The 15,596-nt window shown below is 41.4% G+C and overlaps 1 protein-coding gene across 2 annotated transcripts in view; it reads left to right on the forward strand.

Annotated features, from left to right (window-relative positions):
* Positions 1 to 1,480: 1,480 nt before the first annotated feature.
* Positions 1,481 to 15,596, forward strand: part of LOC135542030 (intermediate filament family orphan 2-like) — an 82,313-nt gene continuing 68,197 nt past the window's right edge. For both annotated transcript variants that reach the window (XM_064968611.1, XM_064968612.1), the window contains exon 1: positions 1,481 to 2,444. In XM_064968611.1, the coding sequence (XP_064824683.1) occupies positions 1,933 to 2,444 (512 nt within the window). In that variant the 5' untranslated portion in view covers positions 1,481 to 1,932. The remainder of the gene's footprint in view (positions 2,445 to 15,596) is intronic.

The raw sequence follows: 15,596 nt of genomic DNA on the forward strand, positions 1-15,596 counted from the left end.
AGGCATGGACAGAAGGTGATAAAGCGGAAATAGTTTGTGGTTGTTTTAGTGTGGTAGTTGTGGTTGTGCTTTAGTAATCCACCGGGTGTGCTGTTGTGTTTGTTTATTGTCATTGTTGAAGTGTAACTGTTGAAAACTGTTGAAGTGTTAACACAGCCTCAGTCTGTGAAGATGAGATTTGATTTGATTTATTAGGATCCCCATTAGAAGATGCCAATGGCGACAGCTAGTCTTACTGGGGTCCGACACAATGAAAGACATTACAGACAAAAACAACTTTACAAATGACATTAACATGTATTGTGTGTGTGCATCATTGTGTGTGTGTGCATCAGTTAGATATAAACTACTGGTCAAAAGTTTTAGAACACCTACTCATTCAAGAGTTTTTCTTTATTTTCTTCAACGACAAACTACTTCCCTTTACCACCTTCTACATTGTAGAATAATAGTGAAGACAACAAAACTATGAAATTACACATAAACAAAAAAGTGCTAAACAAATCAAAACATTTTATATTTGAAATTCTTCAAATAGCCACCCTTTGCCTTGATGACAGCTTTACACACTCTTGGCATTCTCTCAACCAGCTTCAGCTGGAATGCTTTTCTAGCAGTCTTGAAGGAGCTCCCACAATGCTGAACACTTGTTGGCTGCTTTTCCTTCACTCTGCGGTCCGACTCATCCCAAACCATCTCAGTTGGGTTGAGGTCAGGGGATTGTGGAGGCCAGGTCATCTGATGCAGCACTCCATCATTCTCATTCTTGGTAAAATAGCCCTTACACAGCCTGGAGGTGTGTTGGGTCATTGTCCTGTTGACAAACAAATGATAGTCCCACTAAACCCAAAACAGATGGGATGGCGTACCGCTGCAGAATGCTGTGGTAGCCAACATTGAATTGACGTCTGTGTCCAGTGGGATCTATCACACATCTTTTTTTAGGACAACATTATTCAGGCAGGTAGTTTAGTGGTTAGAGCATTGGGCCAGTAAGGAAAGGTTGCTAGATTGAATCCCTGCCTGGAGCTGACAAAGTAAAAATCTCTTATCCTGCCCCTGAGGCAGTTTAAATCACTGTTACTTGGCTGTCATTGTAAATAAAAATGTGTTCTTAACTGACTTGCCAAGTAAAAAAAAAAAATACTAATGATATTTTATTGCTTAATTTTAAACTTTAAAAATGTGTTTTCTGCACAGGGTGACTGGGAGCTCTGAAGCCCAAAGCACAGAATTATGAGAAAAAATACAGTTCCTAAAATTGACATATTAGTCCGAGAATTAGACAAGCCTACCTTGAAATAACAAATTGTGTCCACTTAAGGACATTCTTTGAAAGGCCTATGCATTTTGGGAGTACTGTGTGTGCGCGCGTGCTTGTGTTTTTGCACGTGAGGGTACGTGACAGAGAATGGGAGGATTGATGCATACAGTGCCCAGTTTAGCAGTTTGCTTGAATGACCCAGCGGCGCCACAAAGAGGCAGGGGTAGGGCTGTAGACTAGTCTGTCATCACACCGCGGTACCAGAGTCCGGAGAACGAAACGCGAATAGGAGCAAAGACAGTGAGTGTCTAGAGAGAATGGGAAAGGGAGAAACTGAGCGCATAGGCCTACAGCATCAGCAGCATCTGAAAAAGCAGAGGCAAACGCACGGCGTGTCATATTCCTGCGTATAACAGAGGAGGATGGAGACTTTCCCGTTGCGCCAGAGATCTGGACTGATAAGATTACATGTTTGTGGATAACCTACCATTAGGAAAAGGTGTTTTCTGGAGGTTTGAGGACAGCGAAGGTCCATCACCTTCAACTGCCCCGTCAATCTAATTTCAAGGAGCCACATCATAAGAAACTACCTAGAGAACGGGCATTTTGGAGGATATGATCGGTTTTATTGTTAAATTCATGTAGCAAAACAAAAAACAAAAGGTTTTATGATTTGTATGTTTACCAGTATGATGAACTCTTTTTTTGATTCTTCGCCTGCTGCTATGATTGATACAATTCCTGTCAGCGGTATGTCCACTGCTGGGACGGGCGCTGTAACCAGTGCGCTTCGAAATGATTTGGGGTCCAATATTCATGTCCTGAAGACTCTGAACCTGCGGTTTCGCTGTTTTCTTGCCAAAGTTCATGAATTAGAGCGGAGAAACAAATTATTAGAGAACCAACTGCAGCAAGCCTTGGATCAACAACGATACCAAGTATACACTCGAGAAGTAGCTGTCCAAACCGACTCTACTGAATCCCGACTACCTGGTACCATTTGGAGTTTCACGCACGTGAGAAGACACGGAGAGCGCTATGAGACTCTCCAGGGCCCTGGCGTATCCTGGAATCATCCGGACGGTGTTGGGGTCCAAATCGATACCATCACCCCAGAAATACGAGCTCTGTATAATGTGTTGGCTAAAGTCAAACGAGAGAGAGATGAATACAAGAGAAAGTAAGTAGCCGACCAACAAACTACTGCACTCTGACAGTGACATCAGTGCGCATTTTGAATTGCAGCAGTTATAGGCCTGACGAATGATTTTTTTATTCAGGTAGGAATGAATGAAATACGCCATGGGCAGAGAAACTGCAACTCTTAATACCTCCCATTTGCCTATATTTTTAAGAGGCAGTCAGCAGTTGAAACAATACCAAAGCCTTCTCACAGCCCCTGTTTCTGTAAAATGCAAAGGGATGGGGCTGGAGAAATATAACCAAATTCATAGACAGAGCTATGGATGCAAGGACTGAACATACATTACATACAAACAATAGAGGCTATAAAGTGTTTAACATTGATTTTGTTTAGAAACATTGGAGTAAAACAAGCTGATATTTTGGGTTCTGATGGAATACAACATTTGAACTGAGCTCAAATCAAATGTTATTTGTCACATACACATGGCTAGCAGATGTTAATGTGAGTGCAGAGAAATGCTTGTGCTTCATATCTAACAAGTAATCTAACCTAACAATTTCACAACAACTACCTTATACACACAAGTGTAAAGGAATTAATAAGAATATGTACATACAAATATATGATTGAGCGATGGCCCAAATGGTATAGGCAAGATGCAGTAGATGGTATAGAGTACAGTATATACATATGAGATGAGTCATGTAGGGTATGTAAACATTATATAAAGTGGCATTGTTTAAAGTGGCTAGTGATTTATTATATCAATTTTTTCATTATTAAAGTGGCTAGAGATGAGTCAGTATGTTGGCAGCAGCCACTCAATGTTAGTGATGGCTCCTTCCGTGGCCTCCAATTGCTCTTAAATACAAGTAAAACTAAATGCATGCTCTTCAACCGATCGCTACCTGCACCTGCCCGCCTGTCCAACATCACTACTCTGGACGGCTCTGACTTAGAATACGTGGACAACTACAAATACTTAGGTGTCTGGTTAGACTGTAAACTCTCCTTCCAGACCCATATCAAACATCTCCAATCCAAAGTTAAATATAGAATTGGCTTCCTATTTCGCAAAACAAAGCATCCTCCACTCATGCTGCCAAACATACCCTTGTAAAACTGACCATCCTACCAATCCTCGACTTTGGCGATGTCATTTACAAAATAGCCTCCAATACCCTACTCAACAAATTGGATGCAGTCTATCACAGTGCAATCCATTTTGTCACCAAAGCCCCATATAATACCCACCATTGCGACCTGTACGCTCTCGTTGGCTGGCCCTCGCTTCATACTCGTCGCCAAACCCACTGGCTCCATGTCATCTACAAGACCCTGCTAGGTAAAGTCCCCCCTTATCTCAGCTCGCTGGTCACCATAGCATCTCCCACCTGTAGCACACGCTCCAGCAGGTATATCTCTCCAGTCACCCCCAAAACCAATTCTTTCTTTGGCCGCCTCTCCTTCCAGTTCTCTGCTGCCAATGACTGGAACAAACTACAAAAATCTCTGAAACTGGAAACACTTATCTCCTTCACTAGCTTTAAGCACCAACTGTCAGAGCAGCTCACAGATTACTGCACATGTACATAGCCCACCTATAATTTAGCCCAAACAACTGCCTCTTTCCCTACTGTATTTAATTAATTAATTTATTTTGCTCCTTTGCACCCCATTAATTTATTTCTACTTTGCACATTTCTTCCTTTGCAAATCTACCATTCCAGTGTTTTACTTGCTATATTGTATTTACTTTGCCACCATGGCCTTTTTTTGCCTTTACCTCCCTTATCTCACCTCATTTGCTCACATCGTATATAGACTTGTTTATACTGTATTATTGACTGTATGTTTGTTTTACTCCATGTGTAACTCTGTGTCGTTGTATGTGTCAAACTGCTTGCTTTATCTTGGCCAGGTCGCAATTGCAAATGAGAACTTGTTCTCAACTTGCCTACCTGGTTAAATAAAGGTGAAATAAAAAAATAAAAAAATGGCTGTTTAACAGTTTGATGGCCTTGAGATAGAAGCTGTTTTTCAGTCTCTCGGTCCCCGCCTATACTGACCTCGCTGTCTGGATGATAGCTGGGTGAACAGGCAGTGGCTCGGGTGGGTGTTGTCCTTGATGAACTTTTTGGCCTTCCTGTGACATCGAGTGGTGTAGGTGTCCTGGAGGGCAGGTATTTTGCCCCCGGTGATGCGTTGTGCAGACCTCACTACCCTCTGGAGAGCCTTACGGTTGTGGGCGGAGCAGTTGCCGTACCAGGTGGTGAAACAGCCCGACAGATGCTCTCGCTTGTGCATCTGTAATGGTTTGTGAGTGTTTTTGGTGACAAGCCAAATTTCTTCAGCTCCTGAGGTTGAAGAGGCGCTGTTGCACCTTCTTCACCACGCTGTCTGTGTGGGTGGACCATTTCAGTTTGTCCATGACGTGTACACCGAGGAACTTAAAAAACTTTCCAACTTCACTACTCTCCCGTCGATGTGGATAGGGGGCTGCTCCCTCTGCTGTTTCCTGAAGTCCACAATCATCTCCTTTGTTTTGTTGACATTGAGTGTGAGGTTATTTTCCTGACACCACACTCCTAGGGCCCTCACCTCCTCCCTGTAGACCGTCTCGTCGTTGTTGGTAATCAAGCCTACCACTGTAGTGTCGTCTGCAAACTTGATGATTGAGTTGGAGGCGTGCATGGCCACGCAGTCATGGGTGAACAGGGAGTACAGGAGAGGGCTCAGAACGCACCCTTGTGGTGCCCCAGTGTTGAGGATCAGCGGGGTGGAGATGTTGTTACCTACCCTCACCACCTGGGGGCAGCCCGTCAGGAAGTCCAGGACCCAGTTGCACAGGGTGGGGTCGAGACCCAGGGTCTCGAGCTTAATGACGAGTTTGGAGGGTACTATGGTGTTAAATGCTGAGCTGTAGACGATGAACAGCATTCTTACATAGGTATTCCTCTTGTCCAGATGGGTTAGGGCAGTGTGCAGTGGGATTGCGATTGCGTCTTCTGTGGACCTATTGGGGCGGTAAGCAAATTGGAGTGGGTCTAGGGTGTCAGGTAGGGTGGAGGTGATATGGTCCTTGACTCGTCTCTCAAAGCACTTCATGATGACGGAAGTGAGTGCTACAGGGCGATAGTCATTTAGCTCAGTTACCTTAGCTTTCTTGGGAACAGGAACAATGGTGGCCTTCTTGAAGCATGTGGGAACAGCAGACTGGGATAAGGATTGATTGATTATGTACGTAAACACACCAGGAAGCTGGTCTGCGCATGGTCTTGAGGGCTGAAGACATCGTGTTCCGCGACAGGGCTGGTTTTCCTTTTGTAGTCTGTGATTGACTGTAGACCCTGGCACATACCTCTCGTGTCTGAGCCGTTGAATTGCGACTCTACTTTGTCTCTATACTGACGCGTAGCTTGTTTGATTGCCTTGCAGAGGGAATAGCTACACTGTTTGTATTCGGTCATGTTTCCGGTCACCTTGCCCTGATTAAAAGCAGTGGTTGACACCTTCAGTTTTGCGAGGAATGCTGCCATCAATCCACGGTTTGTCTGTTTGTAAACACGCTGTGGGTACAACATCACCGATGCACTTGCTAAGAAACTCGCTCACCGAATCAGCATATTCATCAATGTTATTGTCCGATGCTATGTAGAACATATCCCAGTCCACAATGCATTTATAAGTTATAATCTTCAAGAATCAATGGGTACATATCATTAATTTATAAATCAGAAAATGTATTTTGCAACTTCAGTTTGCCCCATTTAAAGGGGGGATTGATTCATTGCTTACCTAAAATCTTTGGCAGCCAAACAGCAAGCAACAAGGGTATTGTACCTCTTGCCAAAACCATGCAATTTCATTGCACAATCTACCTCCATGAAGTTTGTATTCAGGACAGATTTGTTGAAACCAGTTTCAAATATTTAATTGTTATCATGTTTAGTATAAACCTTGATTGGTTGACCCATGAGCAGTTATGTGGCCTGTAGGCCAGAAGGTGCTGTTATCATGGTGAGATGATAGAAATGATAAAGAATATAGCTAAAAGAAGCCAGAGGTCATACGGTATTGGTTTGCAGTGTTACTGGTACAGTAATAGATACAGCGAGAATGTTGAAACTAGAGGGTCTGAGGAAAAATAGTGGGTGCACTTCATTTAAATTGAACACTCATTTTAAACCTGATTACACTGTCTTAATGGAGTTCACCATGGTAGAATGGTTCATGGTGTGGATGTCCCATCCAAACCCCACTTCCTCTTTGCTCACACTAATGTAATTTCCCAAAGGATTCACTGCAGCCTCCCTGGCCCACGTCACAACTGGCCGGCATGGCTGGCTACTGCAGGAATCCCTTCCAATCACCTCTGTTTCCCCATGATTTAACCAGGGAAGGATTAAATAACTGAACTAAGAGTTTGGCTATGGAATAGACTCACTTCCATGTCCCCATAATGACTCACTGACACAGGATGATGAAGTCATGAACTGTGTTTAGTAATTTTTTATTTAAACTTTATTTAACTATGCAAGTCAGTTAATTAAGAACAAATTCTTATTTACAATGACGGCCGCAGGTAGCCTCATGGAGGTCTTATTGGTAAAGTAGACAATTTGTAACTCTGCTACAAATGACCGACAAGGCATGGAACAATCTTGCAAAGATCAGCTCACATTATGTTTGGGAGATACCAGCTCAATGTACTTTAGACATTTCTGAAGTTAAGATTAAAAAAACATCCTATGCCCAATGTTTCCATTGCTAAATTAGGGAGTCAGTAGCTGTCAGTTGAGGGCCCAGATATATTTTTTTAATTTTTTTTATTTCACCTTTATTTAACCAGGTATGCTAGTTGAGAACAAGTTCTCATTTACAACTGCGACCTGGCCAAGATAAAGCATAGCAGTGTGAACAGACAACACAGAGTTACACATGGAGTAAACAATTAACAAGTCAATAACACAGTAGAAAAAATAAAAACTGAGAAAAGGCATGAGATAAGGTCTCCAACTTCAGCGATTTTTGCAATTCAGGTTCCAGTCACAGGCAGCAGAGTACTGGAACAAAAGGCGGCTATTTACCAATAGAATGAGGTGTTGGCTTTAGGGATGATCAGTGAGATACACCTGCTGGAGCGCGTGCTGGAATGAAAGGCGGATGGGTGTTGCCATCGTGACCAGTGAACTGAGATAAGGCGGAGCTTTACCTAGCATGGCCTTGTAGACGACCTGGAGCCAGTGGGTCTTGCGACGCATATGTAGAGAGGGCCAGCCAACTAGAGCATACAAGTCGCAGTGGTGGGTAGTATAAGGTGCTTTAGTGACAAAACGGATGGCACTGTGATAAACTGCATCCAGTTTGCTGAGAAGAGTGTTGGAAGCAATTTTGTAGATGACATCGCCGAAGTCGAGGATCGGTAGGATAGTCAGTTTTACTAGGGTAAGCTTGGCAGCGTGAGTGAAGGAGGCTTTGTTACGGAATAGAAAGCCGACTCTTGATTTGATTTTCGATTGGAGATGTTTGATATGGGTCTGGAAGGAGAGTTTGCAGTCTAGCCAGACACCTAGGTACTTATAGGTGTCCACATATTCAAGGTCGGAACCATCCAGTGTGGTGATGCTAGTCGGGCATGCGGGTGCAGGCAGCGATCGGTTGAAAAGCATGCATTTGGTTTTACTAGCGTTTAAGAGCAGTTGGAGGCCACGGAAGGAGTGTTGTATGGCATTGAGGCTCGTTTGGAGGTTAGATAGCACAGTGTCCAATGACGGGCCGAAAGTATATAGAATGGTGTCGTCTGCGTAGAGCTGGATCAGGGAATCGCCCGCAGCAAGAGCAACATCATTGATATATACAGAGAAAAGAGTCGGCCCGAGAATTGAACCCTGTGGCACCCCCATAGAGACTGCCAGAGGACCGGACAGCATGCCCTCCGATTTGACACACTGAACTCTGTCTGCAAAGTAATTGGTGAACCAGGCAAGGCAGTCATCCGAAAAACCGAGGCTACTGAGTCTGCCGATAAGAATATGGTGATTGACAGAGTCGAAAGCCTTGGCAAGGTCGATGAAGACGGCTGCACAGTACTGTCTTTTATCGATGGCGGTTATGATGTCGTTTAGTACCTTGAGTGTAGCTGAGGTGCACCCGTGACCGGCTCGGAAACCAGATTGCATAGCGGAGAAGGTACGGTGGGATTCGAGATAGTCAGTGACCTGTTTGTTGACTTAGCTTTCGAAGACCTTAGATAGGCAAGGCAGAATGGATATATAACCCCATATACCCTGTCAGAACCACACATGGAGTCATATATTTAACTGTTAGGCTTCAGACACTATTCGTGTTCTTTAGATGCATCTCAGAAAATAGAATAGCAATTCATTATGAGAGACAAGATTCCATGGATGGAACATTCAAGAATACATGATGACAAGTCAACTGAGTAGTATCTACTGTCAAAAGACTGGCCTAATAGCCCACTAACTGAAGCCACCCTTTTCTCCACCCCTCCCTGTCTCATGCAGACTGCTTTGTAAAGCTTATTCAATCCTACTGGAGAGGCCCTGTACCTTCAGCCTAGTGTGCTGATTTAATTAAGCGTTTTGAGTGTGGACACACCATGAGATGGATTCCCAAAGTATTCATATGTTTATAATCTGCTTCTTTACAATGCAACCTTCCCAAATCCGGCGTCCATTTTGTAAGCTTCAGGAAAAACAATGATTTGTCACCAGCCATCACGTTACACAATATTGATATACTGTGTCTATGGAATTAGTATGTACAGGATTTATTCGATTTTTTTCATACCAGATTTGGGAAACTAAGTATCTGTAGAGACATGGCAAGAAGTAATCATTTTACTTATGTTAAACATGTCATAACAGAATTTGTTATCACATGTTATCACATGCTTTCAATATTGCCTGTTTCCCCCCCCAGGGAACAATAAAGATAAACTTCTTTCTAAATTGCCTAGTGCTCAGTTGCATAACGTTCATTGTTTTGCAGTTGTGCAACAGTCTCTATTATTTCTCGGTAGAAAAGTTTCATGCCAGATTTGAGAAAGAACCTTACCTCTTATCTGATTTTATAACAGACTTTTGCAACACTGTCTGAGCAGGACATACTGTACATATAGATATACAATCAATTATTTTGACATTTTATTTTGGGGGATGCAAACACACACTCAGTACATAGTCCCATGGATGGATGATAGGCTCAGTTAATCAGTGAGACATATTTTATTTATTTATTTAACCTTTATTTGAGCACGGAAGACATAGGACTCTTTTACAAATGTTCCCTGTATATACACCATAAATATATACATTATAACTAAACTATATATTACACACATATACAGTTGAAGTCAGAAGTTCACATACACCTTAGCAAAATACATTTAAACTCAGTTTTCCACAATTGCTGACATTTAATACTCATAAAAATGTCCCTGTCTTAGGTCAGTTAGGATCACAACTTTATTTTAAGAATGTGAAATGAATAATAGGCACAGTCAACTTAGTGTATGTAAACTTCTGACCCACTGGAATTGTGATACAGTGAATTATAAGTGAAAATATCTGTCTGTAAACAATTGTTGCAAAGATTACTTGTGTCATGCACAAAGTAGTGTTCTAACCGACTTGCCAAACTATAGTTTGTTAACAAGACATTTGTGGAGTGGTTGAAAAACAAGTTTTAATGACTCGAACCTAAGTGTATGTAAACTGCCGACTTCAACTGTGTATGTATGTGTATATATATATATATATATATATATATATATATATATATACTGTATCACAATTCCAGTACGTCAAAAGTTTTACATAGACTAAGTTGACTATGCCTTTAAACAGCTTGAAAAATTCCAGAAAATTATGTCATGGCTTTAGAAGCTTCTGATAGGCTAATTGACATAATTTGAGTCAATTGGAGGTGTACCTGTGGATGTATTTCGAGACCTACCTTCAAACTCAGTGCCTCTTGCTTGACATCATGGGAAAATCAAAAGGAAACAGCCAAGACCTCAGAAAAAACATTGTGGACCTCCACAAGTCTGGTTCATCCTTGGGAGCAATTTCCAAACGCCTGAAGGTACCACGTTCACCTTTACAAACAATAGTACGCAAGTATAAATACCATGAGACCACGCAGCCGTGATACCGCTCAGGAACGAGACGCGTTCTGTCTCCTAGAAATGAACGTACTTTGATGTGAAAAGTGCAAATCAATCTCAGAACAACAGCAAAGGACCTTGTGAAGATGCTGGAGGAAACAGGTACAAAATTATCTATATCCACAGTAAAACGAGTCCTATATCAACATAACCTGAAAGGCCACTCAGCAAGGAAGAACCTATTGCTCCAAAAACGCCATAAAAAAAGCCAGACTTCGTTTTGCAACTGCACATGGGGACAAAGATCATACTTTTTGGAGAAATGTCCTCTGGTCTGATGAAACAAAAATAGAACTGTTTGGCCTTAATGTCCATTGTTATGTTTTGAGGAAAAAGGGGGAGGCATGCAAGCCGAAGACCACCATCCCAACCGTGAAGCCCGGGGTGGCCGCATCATGTTGTGGGGGTGCTTTGCTGCAGGAAGGACTGGTGCACTTCACAAAATAGATGGCATCATGAGGAAGGGAAATGATGTGGATATATTGAAGCAACATCTCAAGACATCAGTCAGGAAGTTAAAGCTTGGTTGCAAATGGGTCTTCCAAATGGAAAATGACCCCAAGCATGCTTCCAATGTTATGGCAAAATGTCTTAAGGACAACAAAGTCAAGGTATTGGAGTGGCCATCACAAAGCCCTAACCTCAATCCCATAGAACATTTTTGGCAGAACTGAACATGTGTTTGCGAGCAAGGAGGCCTACAAACTTGACTCAGTTACACCAGCTCTGTCAGGAGAAATGGGCCAAAATTTACCCAAATTATTGTGGGAAGCTTGTGGAAGGCTACCTGAAACGTTTGACAGACGTTAAACAATTTAAAGGCAATGCTACCAAATACTAACTGAGTGTATATAAACTTCTGACCCACTGGGAAAGTGATGAAAGAAATAAAAGCTGAAATAAATAATTCTCTCTCTATTATTCTGACATTTCATATTCTTAAAATATAGTGGTGATCCTAACTGACCTAAGACAGGGACATTTTACTAGGAATTGTGAAAATCTAAGTTCAAATGTATTTGGCTAAGGTGTATGTAAACTTCCGACTTCAACTGTATATACTACCGGTCAAAAGTTTTCGAACACTTACTCATTCAAGGCTTTTTCTATATTTTACTATTTTCTACATTGTATAATAATAGTGAAGACATCAAAACTACTAAATAACACATATGTAATCATGTATTAACCAAAAAAGTGTTTAACAAAACAAAATATATGTTATATTTGAGATTCTTCACATAGCTACCCTTTGCCTTGATGACAGCTTAGCACATTTTTGGCATTCTCTCAACCAGCTTCATGAGATAGTCACTTGGAAAGCATTTCAATGAACAGGTGTGCCTTGTTAAAAATGTATTTCTGGAATTTCTTTCCTTAATGCATTGTGACAAGGTAGTTAAATTTCTTCAACAAATGATCAGGTCTATATAATTATCAAACATGCATTAGTAATGGAAAGGAAACAGACTATTTTTTTAAGTATTAACAATACTTATTTAGCAATACAATTTGGAGGCAGTAGTTGGTACAGAGTTCAGTATAACAGTATATGATACTTTCTTCCCAAGTTCTGCAAAATGTCTAAGACATCCTGTAACTCATATAGCCTCCCCAATCACCCTTACGTAACTTTCCCTGGCAACAACATTTTAACAAATCTGACCTCCCCCTGACAGCAGGAACCATCTTATCAGCAAGTAAAAACTCAGAAGTGACCGAAACTTGACCTTTCATCACAAGTATAGGGTCATGACAAGGTGAACGAGTGTAAGCATCTTCTGACAGGGGGCTGGTTTCATCAGGTCTGTGGCAGCCTTTGTGTTCTCAGAAAACCAGATAACCACGGTGGGATCCAGAAAGGAGAAGTCTGAATGTAGTTGCCTTCTGATAGTGTCTGAAGGTCACACCACTCAACAACAGGTTTTAACACACACACACACACACACACACACACACACACACACACACACACACACACACACACACACACACACACACACACACACACACACACACACACACACACACACACACACACACACACACACACACACACACACACACACACACACACACACACAGTCTCCTTAAGAGGAGACCTTACAGTTTATCATAACATAATTTATTAACCCCTTAAAAGGCATGAGGCCTTGGTTTAACCCTTGTCATTACCCCCTTTGAGGCCAGCAGGCCTCAACAAAAGCAAAGCAACTCAAGCATAGTAATTCTAAGAATCATACATACAGTGCCTTGCGAAAGTATTCTACCCCCTTGAACTTTGCGACCTTTTGCCACATTTCAGGCTTCAAACACAAAGATATAAAACTGTATTTTTTTGTGAAGAATCAACAACAAGTGGGACACAATCGTGAAGTGGAACGACATTTATTGGATATTTCAAACTTTTTTAACAAAAGAAAAACTGAAAAAAAGACAATGGGCAATGGAATGGTTCAAAAATAAACATATCCAGAGCATGGTGCTTGCAAACTGCTGTTCACAAATGCCAAGCGTCTCGAGTGTTTTGGTTCGGGAAAATTCCCGCTGGGGACCACCCATATGTAAAAGTTTTTCAGTGGCCCCAGCCTTCATGACTTCCCACTTATTGTTGATTCTTCACAAGTTTTATATCTTTATTGGGCACAAAAGCGTCTTAGCTAAATGGGATATATATTATAAATATTATATATACCTATCGATTTCAAAATCTCAGGACAGTTTATTTAATAAAATAGCATGATCAACATTATCGAAAGCATTTGACAGGTCCACAAACAAAGCAGCACATTTAATTTTAGTGTCTAAAGCATTTGCTCATCTGAGCTATCTTTGTTGCAGGTGCATGGTAACAGTTGAATAAGATGAGAAAAAATAAGAAACCCGCACACTGCTCTGTCTAGTATCACTGCTCTTTATTAAGCTTTAAATATTGGCCTTCGTCAGAGCTCTTGTGTCTAAAGCATTGACAAGATCATTAACATCTGAAGTGTTTGCTGTAATAGTGCTATGCCCAGGCCTAAACACTGATATGTTTATATTATAAATACATTTATCAGATATAAAAAAGCAAAGGATTTACATTTACCAAGGATTCAAGAATCTTAGCTAGAAAAGGAAGCCTTGAAATGGGATGATAATTATTAAGATCTCTACTATCCCGCCCTTTTGGAGTGGCAGCACAAGAGATGATTTTGGAGTATTTCCTGATAATGGTAAATAACACATGTGGGTTATTGAGCCAACAATGATGGTCGCTGCACAGTTAAGCAGACTGGGAACCAATTGTTCGGTCCCTTGTGGATTTATTGTTATTATTTATTGTCTATTGCTAGGACTTATTTTTCTGAATATAGCCTAAAATAAAAGCTTTGACTATACTTTCTCTAATCATTCAGCAAGTTTCTTCTATCAGTATCCAGCCCAATATCATTGGATATTAGACTTAGAAGTTATTTCAAAGAGAGAGACCGCTTAAATAAAATTGTGATTTACAGTGCCTTGCAAAAGTATTCATCCCCCTTGGCGTTTTTCCTATTTCGTTGCATTACAACCTGTAATTTAAATGGATTTTTATTTGGATTCCATGTAATGGACATACACAAAATAGTCCAAAGTGGTGAAGTGAAATGAAAAAAATAACTTGTTTCAAAAAATACAAATGGAAAATGGAAAAGTGGTGCATGCATATGCATTCACCCCCTTTGCTATGTAGCCCCTAAATAAGATCTGGTGCAACCAAATAAAATCCCATGTCACATGATCTGTCACATGGTCTCACTATATATACACCTGTTCTGAAAGGCCCCAGAGTCTGCAACACCACTAAGCAAGGGGTACCACCAAGCTAGCGGCACCATGAAGACGAATAAGCTCTCCAAACAGGGCAGTGACAAAGTTGTGGAGAAGTACAGATCAGGGTTGGGTTATAAAATAATATCCGAAACTTTGAACATCCCACGGAGCACCATTAAAGCAATTGTTAAAAAACTGAAATAATATGGCACCACAACAAACCTGCCAAGAGAGGGCCGCCCATCAAAACTCACAGACCAGGCAAGGAGGGCATTAATCAGAGAGGCAACAAAGAGACAAAAGATAACCCTGAAGGAGCTGCAAAGCTCCACAGCGGATATTGGAGTATCTGTCCATCTGACAACTTTAAGCTGTACATTCCACAGAGCTGGGCAAGAGTGGAATAGTGGACAGAAAAAAGCCATTGCTTAAATAAAAAAATAAGAAAACACATTTGGTGTTCACCAAAAGGCATGTGAGAGACTCCCGAAACACTTTGACAAAAGTACTCTGGTCAGATGAGACTAAAATTGAGCTTTTTGGCCATCAAGGAAAATGCTAAGTCTGGCGCAAACCCAACACCTCTCATCACCCTGAGAACACCATCCCCACAGTGAAGCATGGTGGTGGCAGCATCATGCTGTGGGGATGTTTTTCCATTGGCAGGGACTGTGAAACTGGTCAAAATTGAAGGAGTGATTGATGGCGCTAAATACAGGGACATTCTTGAGGGAAACCTGTTTCAGTCTTACAGAGATTTGAGACTGAGACGAAGGTTCACCTTCCAATAGGACAATGACCGTAAGCATACTGCTAAAGCAACACTCGAGTGGTTTAAGAGGAAATAATTAAATGTATTGGAATGGCCAAGTCAAGGCCCAGACCTCAATCCAATTGAGAATCTGTGGTATGACTTAAAGATTGCTGTACACCAGTGGAACCCATCCAACTTGAAGGAGCTGGAGAAGATTTGCCTTGAAGAATGGGCAGAAATCTCAGTGGCTCGATGTGCCAAGCTTATAGAGACATACCCAAAGAGACTTGCAGCTATAATTTCTGCAAAAGGTGGCTCTACAAAAAGAAAATCCATTTTAATTCCAGGTTGTAAGGCAATAAAATAGGAAAAATGCCAAGGGGGTGAATACTTTCGCAAGCCACTGTAATTCATCAATGATGGCCTTTTTTGAGGCCAGTGT

Source organism: Oncorhynchus masou, chromosome 6 (assembly GCF_036934945.1).
Source record: "Oncorhynchus masou masou isolate Uvic2021 chromosome 6, UVic_Omas_1.1, whole genome shotgun sequence".
Taxonomy (NCBI): Eukaryota; Metazoa; Chordata; class Actinopteri; order Salmoniformes; family Salmonidae; genus Oncorhynchus; species Oncorhynchus masou.